Consider the following 11,060-nt stretch of genomic DNA (forward strand, 5'->3'; position numbering starts at 1 on the left):
CTGCACACTGACTCCTGCACACTGACGCCTGCTGCACACTGACTCCTGCACACTGACTCCTGCACACTGACTCCTGCACACTGACTCCTGCACACTGACTCCTGCTGCACACTGACTCCTGCACACTGACTCCTGCACACTGACTCCTGCACACTGACTCCTGCACACTGACTCCTGCTGCACACTGACTCCTGCACACTGACTCCTGCACACTGACTCCTGCTGCACACTGACTCCTGCACACTGACTCCTGCTGCACACTGACTCCTGCACACTGACTCCTGCTGCACACTGACTCCTGCACACTGACTCCTGCACACTGACTCCTGCTGCACACTGACTCCTGCTGCACACTGACTCCTCCTGCACACTGACTCCTGCTGCACACTGACTCCTGCACACTGACTCCTCCTGCACACTGACTCCTGCTGCACACTGACTCCTGCTGCACACTGACTCCTGCTGAACACTGACTCCTGCACACTGACTCCTGCTGCACACTGACTCCTGCACACTTACTCCTGCTGCACACTGACTCCTGCACACTGACTCCTCCTGCACACTGACTCCTGCTGCACACTGACTCCTGCTGAACACTGACTCCTGCACACTGACTCCTGCTGCACACTGACTCCTGCACACTGACTCCTGCTGCACACTGACTCCTGCACACTGACTCCTGCTGCACACTGACTCCTGCTGCACACTGACTCCTGCACACTGACTCCTGCTGCACACTGACTCCTGCTGCACACTGACTCCTGCACACTGACTCCTCCTGCACACTGACTCCTGCTGCACACTGACTCCTGCACACTGACTCCTCCTGCACACTGAATCCTGCTGCACACTGACTCCTGCACACTGACTCCTCCTGCACACTGACTCCTGCTGCACACTGACTCCTGCACACTGACTCCTGCACACTGACTCCTGCTGCACACTGACTCCTGCACACTGACTCCTCCTGCACACTGACTCCTGCTGCACACTGACTCCTCCTGCACACTGACTCCTGCTGCACACTGACTCCTCCTGCACACTGACTCCTGCTGCACACTGACTCCTGCTGCACACTGACTCCTGCACACTGACTCCTGCTGCACACTGACTCCTGCACACTGACTCCTGCTGCACACTGACTCCTGCACACTGACTCCTCCTGCACACTGACTCCTGCTGCACACTGACTCCTGCACACTGACTCCTCCTGCACACTGACTCCTCCTGCACACTGACTCCTGCTGCACACTGACTCCTCCTGCACACTGACTCCTCCTGCACACTGACTCCTGCTGCACACTGACTCCTCCTGCACACTGACTCCTCCTGCACACTGACTCCTCCTGCACACTGACTCCTGCTGCACACTGACTCCTGCTGCACACTGACTCCGGGTGCGGGTCACTTGCAGATTGTGTGTTACCCTCAGGTTCATTGGGGCCTGTGCGTGTGTGAGAACTCGGGCCCCATCAGAGCGCTGCAGACCCTCGCGGCTCCCGGACCTCACAGCAACAGGGCGGGACCTGACTCAGTGTGCACCAGGCGTCAGTCACACGGAGCAGGGGCGGAGCTGAGGCGGAGCAGGGGCGGAGCAGGGGCGGAGCTGAGGCGGAGCAGGGGCGGAGCTGAGGCGGATTAGGGGCGGAGCTGAGGCGGAGCAGGGGCGGAGCTGAGGCGGAGAAGGGCGGAGCTGAGGCGGGGCTGAGGCGGAGCAGGGGCGGAGCTGAGGCGGAGCAGGGGCGGAGCTGAAGGCTGGTTTACGCCTCCTCCACTCACACGGCTCTCCTCCACGTGCCGTGGACCACGCGGACTGTGATTGGTTGATCCACACAAACTAACTGGAAAACGTATTAAATACAGCATAAAACTGCTGAGGTTTGGCACAGAAATGTCTCCACGTGAGACTAAAGTGATGGTTGTTTGTGCCAGTAAATATATAAAAGCAAAACAAAACCCACGATGCACCTGGAGCTGGAGGACGCTGCGAGGATGAGGAGCATAGACCAGCCTTAAGACGCGGCAGAGACGCGGCAGAGACGCGGCAGAGACGCAGCAGAGACGACCAGGGTAAACAGAAACAGAAATACTGCATTTGGCGTGTACCAGGAGGTAAGGAGGAGTAGCTACTGCACGTGGACCCATAAGGCTCTCGCGTACGTGACGTCATGACGCAGCAGGAGCAGTTCTTACGCCTGGCGTCGCGCAGGTGACGCTTCAAGTAAACACATGACACACGTGAACACGACACGGTACAACGGGACAGTGCACGGCACGTTACGTCAGCGCAGTCCGTTCGGGGCAAACGGAGACAGTCGCTCCAGGCTGATGTCCTCGCAGTCCTCCGGGTCACACACCGAGTCCGTGGCGTTCCCGGTGTGCGTACACTGTGAGATCCGGTCGAAGGCGTCCTCCTGCTCCAGACACTCCACGACGTTGGGGATGATGTTGACGTAGGCGCTGGCGATCTCCTTGTGGATGAGCGTGTCCTGGTTGTAGGACACGAGCTCGTTGCTGATGTTGACGGTCTCCACGGGCGTGCGGCACGCGCGGCACAGGGAGCGGCAGCCCAGCAGGCTCGCGAACGCCTTCCGGAACTCCGCGTTGAAGGCGTAAATCACCGGGTTGAGAGAGGAGTTGGTCCATCCGAACCACACGAACACGTTAAACGTGGTGTCGCTGATGCACGGCAGCCCCGCGCTGCGGTCCGCCGCGGGCCGCTCACAGAACGGAACCATGCAGTTGAGCACGAAGAACGGGAGCCAGCAGCACACGAACACGCCCATGATGATGGACAAGGTCTTCAGCACTTTGGTCTCGCGCTTGATGGACGTCTTCAGCGTGCTGTGGTGTTGGCACTCGAGTCTGTTGGTCCGGCAACTTTGCGCGTGCTCCGCCGCGCGCTCCAACGTCGCGATCCTCCGGATCTGCATCTGAGCGATGCGGTAAATCCGCGTGTAGGTCACGATCATGATCGCCACCGGGATGTAGAAGCTCACGAGGGACGAGGAGATCGCGTACTCACGGCTCAGGCTCGAGTCGCAGTTCTCCTCCGGCGCGCGGACGCGCGTCAGGTTGTGCGTTCCGCGCGTGTCTTCCGCCGCCTTGTGCCAGTTCAGCTGCACCGGGATGAACGAGATGAGCAGGGACAGAGTCCACGTGACACTGATCATCACAAAAGCCACGCGCTGCGTCATCTTGCGTTCATAACGGAACGGAGAAGAAATGGCCCAGTACCGGTCCACGCTGATGATGCACAAGTTCAGGATGGACGCGGTGGAACACATGATGTCAAACGCGACCCACACGTCACAGAACGCGCCGAACGGCCAGTATCCCGCGACCTCCGCCACCGCCTTCCACGGCATCACGAGCACCGCCACGAACAGGTCCGACAGAGCCAGCGACACGATGAAGATGTTGGTGACTTTGGAGCGCAGATGGCGGAAGCGCAGCACCGCGGCGCAGACCAGGATGTTCCCCAGAAGAGTCCACAGGATGAGCAGAGACAGCAGGACACCCGTGACCGAGCGCAGCGCCACGTCCGAGCTGCCCGTGACCGTGCTGTTCCACACGTTCCCGAGCGGCGGCGGAGAGGACGCGGAGTCCTTCGCCGCGGACAGGTACCGCGCAGGCTCCATGTCTTCAGGACGGGACAGTGCTCAGGTGCAGCGGCAGCACTTGGCCGCGTGCGCGGGGACAGTCCGTGGGAACTTTCCCCGTGGAGCGGTCCGCGTCCCAAACGGAACCGGGAACTCTACGCTGAAGCCGGGCAGGATACGAGAGACACACGGAGAGCGCATAGTGCCGGTGCTTCTGCCGCTCCTGCCGCTCCTGCCGCTCCTGCCGCTCCTGCCGCTCCTGCCGTGAGACTGAGGCACGCGCTGTGACCGCGTGGAACAGAACTAGAGCAGGACTGAGAGAGGAAAGACACTGCAGTGGAGAGAGAGAGATGAGAGGAGAGGAAAGAGAGGAAAGAGAGGAGAGAAAGAGGAGAGGCTCCGTGGGCGCGCCCGGCCGCGTGTGCGCGTGGAGTGTGTTCATCCTCTGCAGGAATGTGTGCGCGTGCGCCGTTGTGCAGCTGCGGGAGCTGTCCGCGGTGCTGAAACAGGCTTCATGCGCGTTCAGAGCCGTTGAAGGTCGGACTCACCCCGGGTCAGAGGCGCGTGCACGTTCACACGCGCAGCTGTTTCCCGCTCTAACGTCACAGTTATTTATAGACGCGTCCGCGCGCGCCTGTCAGATCAGTGTGACACTTCATCCAATCATCTCTGACCTCGCGCGCGCCGCGTCTGCGTTTAACCTTTGTCACAAACGTGTTACTCACCACCGACCACATGACCCCAAGTCTGCCCCGGACCCCCGAGTCTGCCCCGGACCCCCGAGTCCGCCCCGGACCCCCGAGTCCACCCCGGACCCCCGAGTCCGCCCCGGACCCCCGAGTCCACCCCGGACCCCCGAGTCCGCCCCGGACCCCCGAGTCCACCCCGGACCCCCGAGTCTGCCCCGGACCCCAGAGTCCCGGACCCCCGAGTCTGCCCCGGACCCCCGAGTCCACCCCGGACCCCCGAGTCTGCCCCGGACCCCAGAGTCCCGGACCCCCGAGTCTGCCCCGAACCCCTGAGTCTGCCCCGGACCCCAGAGTCTGCCCCGGACCCCGACCCCCGAGCCTGCCCCGGACCCCCGAGTCTGCCCCGGACCCCGAGTCTGCCCCGGACCCCCGAGTCTGCCCCGGACCCCCGAGTCTGCCCCGGACCCCCGAGTCCACCCCAGACCCCAGAGTCCCGGACCCCCGAGTCCGCCCCGGACCCCCGAGTCCACCCCGGACCCCAGAGTCTGCCCCGGACCCCGACCCCCGAGTCTGCCCTGGACCCCGAGTCTGCCCCGGACCCCAGAGTCTGCCCCGGACCCCAGAGTCCCAGACCCCCAAGTCTGCCCCGGACCCCAGAGTCTGCCCCGGACCCCAGAGTCTGCCCCGGACCCCGAGTCCGCCCCAGACCCCCGAGTCTGCCCCGGACCCCAGAGTCCCGGACCCCCGAGTCCGCCCCGGACCCCCGAGTCCACCCCGGACCCCAAAGTCTGCCCCGGACCCCCGAGTCTGCCCCGGACCCCCGAGTCCACCCCAGACCCCAGAATCCCGGACCCCCGAGTCCGCCCCGGACCCCCGAGTCCACCCCGGACCCCAGAGTCTGCCCCGGACCCCGACCCCCGAGTCTGCCCTGGACCCCGAGTCTGCCCCGGACCCCAGAGTCTGCCCCGGACCCCAGAGTCCCGGACCCCCGAGTCTGCCCCGGACCCCTGAGTCTACCCCGGACCCCCGAGTCTGCCCCGGACCCCGAGTCTGCCCCGGACCCCAGAGTCTGCCCCGGACCCCGACCCCCGAGTCTGCCCCGGACCCCCGAGTCTGCCCCAGACCCCGAGTCTGCCCCGGACCCCCGAGTCTGCCCCGGACCACCGAGTCTGCCCCGGACCCCAGAGTCTGCCCCGGACCCCCGAGTCCACCCCAGACCCCAGAGTCCCGGACCCCCGAGTCCGCCCCGGACCCCCGAGTCCACCCCGGACCCCAGAGTCTGCCCCGGACCCCGACCCCCGAGTCTGCCCTGGACCCCGAGTCTGCCCCGGACCCCTGAGTCTGCCCCGGACCCCAGAGTCCCGGACCCCCAAGTCTGCCCCGGACCCCAGAGTCTGCCCCGGACCCCAGAGTCTGCCCCGGACCCCGAGTCCGCCCCAGACCCCCGAGTCCCGGACCCCAGAGTCCCGGACCCCCGAGTCCGCCCCGGACCCCCGAGTCCACCCCGGACCCCAGAATCTGCCCCGGACCCCGACCCCCGAGTCTGCCCTGGACCCCGAGTCTGCCCCGGACCCCAAAGTCTGCCCCGGACCCCAGAGTCCCGGACCCCCGAGTCTGCCCCGGACCCCAGAGTCCCGGACCCCCGAGTCTGCCCCGGACCCCCGAGTCTGCCCCGGACCCCAGAGTCCCGGACCCCCGAGTCTGCCCCGGACCCCCGACACCGCCCCGGACGCGGACCCCAGAGTCCGCTCCGGACCCCAGAGTCTGCCCGGGACCCCGAGTCCGCCCCAGACCCCAGAGTCTGGCCCGGAGTCTGGCCCGGGCTGCGGGGCCCTGATAAAACTTTGAGAATCATGAATAAACAGAAAGACTGAAGTCTCGTGTGAGAGTCCGGTCACCGGAGACACGGGTGTGTGGCGCCCCCGTGTGGATTAAAGTTGCACGTGACAAACTTCAAACTCACTTGTGTTTATTTACGTACAAGACACAAAGACATGACTTCATTTACCAACACAGCGACTGGACTAAAGAAAGAAAGACTGAATTTGGATTTTTACAGATTGGTACAAAAACAGACATGAGAACATTTAGACCAGGACTAAATCAAGTCTAAACCAGGACTAAACCAGGTCTAAACCAGGTCTAAACCAGGACTAAACCAGGTCTAAACCAGGACTAAACCAAGTCTAAACCAGGACTAAACCAGGTCTAAACCAGGTCTAAACCAGGACTAAACCAGGTCTAAACCAGGACTAAACCAAGTCTAAACCAGGACTAAACCAAGTCTAAACCAGGACTAAATCAGGTCTAAACCAGGACTAAACCAAGTCTAAACCAGGACTAAACCAGGTCTAAACCAGGTCTAAACCAGGACTAAACCAGGTCTAAACCAGGACTAAACCAAGTCTAAACCAGGACTAAACCAAGTCTAAACCAGGACTAAACCAAGTCTAAACCAGGACTAAATCAGGTCTAAACCAGGACTAAACCAAGTCTAAACCAGGACTAAACCAGGTCTAAACCAGGTCTAAACCAGGACTAAACCAGGTCTAAACCAGGACTAAACCAAGTCTAAACCAGGACTAAACCAAGTCTAAACCAGGACTAAATCAGGTCTAAACCAGGACTAAACCAAGTCTAAACCAGGACTAAACCAAGTCTAAACCAGGACTAAACCAAGTCTAAACCAGGACTAAATCAGGTCTAAACCAGGACTAAACCAAGTCTAAACCAGGACTAAACCAGGTCTAAACCAGGTCTAAACCAGGACTAAACCAGGTCTAAACCAGGACTAAACCAAGTCTAAACCAGGACTAAACCAAGTCTAAACCAGGACTAAATCAGGTCTAAACCAGGACTAAACCAAGTCTAAACCAGGACTAAATCAGGTCTAAACCAGGACTAAACCAAGTCTAAACCAGGACTAAACCAGGTCTAAACCAGGTCTAAACCAGGACTAAACCAGGTCTAAACCAGGACTAAACCAAGTCTAAACCAGGACTAAATCAGGTCTAAACCAGGACTAAACCAAGTCTAAACCAGGACTAAACCAGGTCTAAACCAGGTCTAAACCAGGACTAAACCAGTCTAAACCAGGACTAAACCAAGTCTAAACCAGGACTAAACCAAGTCTAAACCAGGACTAAATCAGGTCTAAACCAGGACTAAACCAAGTCTAAACCAGGACTAAACCAGGTCTAAACCAGGTCTAAACCAGGACTAAACCAGGTCTAAACCAGGACTAAACCAAGTCTAAACCAGGACTAAACCAAGTCTAAACCAGGACTAAATCAGGTCTAAACCAGGACTAAACCAAGTCTAAACCAGGACTAAACCAAGTCTAAACCAGGACTAAACCAAGTCTAAACCAGGACTAAATCAGGTCTAAACCAGGACTAAACCAAGTCTAAACCAGGACTAAATCAGGTCTAAACCAGGACTAAACCAAGTCTAAACCAGGACTAAACCAGGTCTAAACCAGGTCTAAACCAGGACTAAACCAGGTCTAAACCAGGACTAAACCAAGTCTAAACCAGGACTAAACCAAGTCTAAACCAGGACTAAATCAGGTCTAAACCAGGACTAAACCAAGTCTAAACCAGGACTAAACCAAGTCTAAACCAGGACTAAACCAAGTCTAAACCAGGACTAAACCAAGTCTAAACCAGGACTAAATCAGGTCTAAACCAGGACTAAACCAAGTCTAAACCAGGACTAAACCAGGTCTAAACCAGGACTAAACCAAGTCTAAACCAGGACTAAACCAAGTCTAAACCAGGACTAAATCAGGTCTAAACCAGGACTAAACCAAGTCTAAACCAGGACTAAACCAAGTCTAAACCAGGACTAAACCAAGTCTAAACCAGGACTAAATCAGGTCTAAACCAGGACTAAACCAAGTCTAAACCAGGACTAAACCAAGTCTAAACCAGGACTAAATCAGGTCTAAACCAGGACTAAACCAAGTCTAAACCAGGACTAAATCAGGTCTAAACCAGGACTAAACCAGGTCTAAACCAGGACTAAACCAAGTCTAAACCAGGACTAAATCAGGTCTAAACCAGGACTAAACCAAGTCTAAACCAGGTCTAAACCAGGACTAAACCAAGTCTAAACCAGGACTAAACCAAGTCTAAACCAGGACTAAACCAAGTCTAAACCAGGACTAAATCAGGTCTAAACCAGGACTAAACCAGGTCTAAACCAGGACTAAACCAAGTCTAAACCAGGACTAAATCAGGTCTAAACCAGGACTAAACCAAGTCTAAACCAGGACTAAACCAGGTCCAAACCAGGTCTAAACCAGGACTAAACCAAGTCTAAACCAGGACTAAACCAAGTCTAAACCAGGACTAAACCAAGTCTAAACCAGGACTAAATCAGGTCTAAACCAGGACTAAACCAGGTCCAAACCAGGTCTAAACCAGAACTAAACCAAGTCTAAACCAGGACTAAACCAAGTCTAAACCAGGACTAAACCAGGTCCAAACCAGGTCTAAACCAGGACTAAACCAAGTCTAAACCAGGTCAAAACCAGGACTAAACCAAGTCTAAACCAGGACTAAACCAAGTCTAAACCAGGACTAAACCAGGACTAAACCAGGTCTAAACCAGGACTAAACCAAGTCTAAAACAGGTCTAAACCAGGACTAAACCAAGTCTAAACCAGGACTAAACCAAGTCTAAACCAGGACTAAATCAGGTCTAAACCAGGACTAAACCAAGTCTAAACCAGGACTAAATCAGGTCTAAACCAGGTCTAAACCAGGTCAAAACCAGGACTAAACCAGGTCTAAACCAGGACTAAACCAAGTCTAAACCAGGTCAAAACCAGGACTAAACCAGTTCCAAACCAGGTCTAAACCAGGACTAAATCAGGTCTAAACCAGGTCTAAACCAGGTCAAAACCAGGACTAAACCAGGTCTAAACCAGGACTAAACCAAGTCTAAACCAGGTCTAAACTAGGACTAAACCAGGTCCAAACCAGGTCTAAACCAGGACTAAACCAGGACTAAACCAGGTCAAAACCAGGTCCAGGACCAGTTCTGATCAAGTGGTTTTATGGCACAACTGGAGAACATCAACCTTCAGAATGAAATAGTTAGACTTGAACTTACCCAGTAAGAACCTTGACTGGACAAGGCCTGGACCAGGTCTAAACCAGGTCAGATCTTGAAGGTTCATGGCACCAGTGGAGGACCAGAAAAACCTTCAGAATCAACATCAGGATAAGGGACTCTGGACCCTGAGAACGTTCAGGAAGAGAAGGAGAACCAGAGAAACATCTGGGTTTGTTTTTCCATCAGTTTGTTCTCATCACACTCTCCAACAAGCTCTGCCTCTTCATCCATTTGTTGGGGACAAATGCATTTTTCACCTCTCACCCCCTCACCCTTCACCCCTCACCCTTCACCCCTCACCCTTCACCCCTCACCCTTCACCCCTCACCCTTCACCTCTCACCCTTCACCTCTCACCCTTCACCTCTCACCCCCTCACCCTTCACCTCTCACCCTTCACCTCTCACCCTTCACCTCTCACCCTTCACCTCTCACCCTTCACCTCTCACCCTTCACCTCTCACCCTTCACCCCTCACCCCCTCACCCTTCACCTCTCACCCTTCACCCCTCACCCTTCACCTCTCACCCTTCACCCCTCACCCCCTCACCCTTCACCCCCTCACCCTTCACCTCTCACCCTTCACCCCTCACCCTTCACCTCTCACCCTTCACCCCTCACCCCCTCACCCTTCACCTCTCACCCTTCACCTCTCACCCTTCACCTCTCACCCTTCACCCCTCACCCCCTCACCCTTCACCTCTCACCCTTCACCTCTCACCCTTCACCTCTCACCCTTCACCCCTCACCCCCTCACCCTTCACCCCTCACCCTTCACCCCTCACCCTTCACCCTTCACCTCTCACCCTTCACCCCTCACCCCCTCACCTCTCACCCCTCACCCCCTCACCCTTCACCCCCTCACCCTTCACCTCTCACCCTTCACCTCTCACCCTTCACCTCTCACCCCTCACCCCCTCACCCTTCACCTCTCACCCTTCACCTCTCACCCCCTCACCCTTCACCTCTCACCCTTCACCCCTCACCCTTCACCTCTCACCCTTCACCCCTCACCCCCTCACCCTTCACCCCCTCACCCTTCACCTCTCACCCTTCACCCCTCACCCTTCACCTCTCACCCTTCACCTCTCACCCTTCACCTCTCACCCTTCACCCCTCACCCCTCACCCCCTCACCCTTCACCTCTCACCCTTCACCTCTCACCCTTCACCCCTCACCCCCTCACCCTTCACCTCTCACCCTTCACCTCTCACCCTTCACCTCTCACCCTTCACCCCTCACCCCCTCACCCTTCACCTCTCACCCTTCACCTCTCACCCTTCACCTCTCACCCTTCACCCCTCACCCCCTCACCTCTCACCCCTCACCCCCTCACCCTTCACCCCCTCACCCTTCACCTCTCACCCTTCACCTCTCACCCTTCACCTCTCACCCCTCACCCCCTCACCCTTCACCCCTCACCCTTCACCTGATGTTTGCGCTCACTTCAGCAGTTCATGTGCATATCCACCATACACAATAGTTCTCATCCACCTTCATAGTTCTCATGCATCCTCATAGTTCTCTTGCGCCCTCATAGTTCTTGTGCGCCCTCATAGCTCTAGTGCACCCTCATAGTTCTCGTGTGCCTCACAGTTCTTGTCATAGTTCTCATGCGCCCTCATAGTTCTCGTGCGCCCTCATAGTTCT

General features: G+C 57.3%; 1 protein-coding gene across 1 annotated transcript; it reads right to left on the reverse strand.

The window, feature by feature from the left end:
- Positions 1 to 2,114: 2,114 nt before the first annotated feature.
- drd5a (dopamine receptor D5a) lies at positions 2,115 to 3,873 on the reverse strand. The gene has a single exon (XM_072459533.1). The coding sequence runs from the start codon at positions 3,639 to 3,641 to the stop codon at positions 2,283 to 2,285; it is 1,359 nt and encodes a 452-aa protein (XP_072315634.1). The 5' UTR covers positions 3,642 to 3,873; the 3' UTR covers positions 2,115 to 2,282.
- Between the last annotated feature and the right edge of the window lie 7,187 nt (positions 3,874 to 11,060).

The sequence above is a fragment of the Eucyclogobius newberryi genome, unplaced genomic scaffold (assembly GCF_026437365.1).
Source record: "Eucyclogobius newberryi isolate DKJ021-1_F unplaced genomic scaffold, fEucNew1.0.hap1 SCAF_23, whole genome shotgun sequence".
Classification (NCBI taxonomy): Eukaryota; Metazoa; Chordata; class Actinopteri; order Gobiiformes; family Gobiidae; genus Eucyclogobius; species Eucyclogobius newberryi.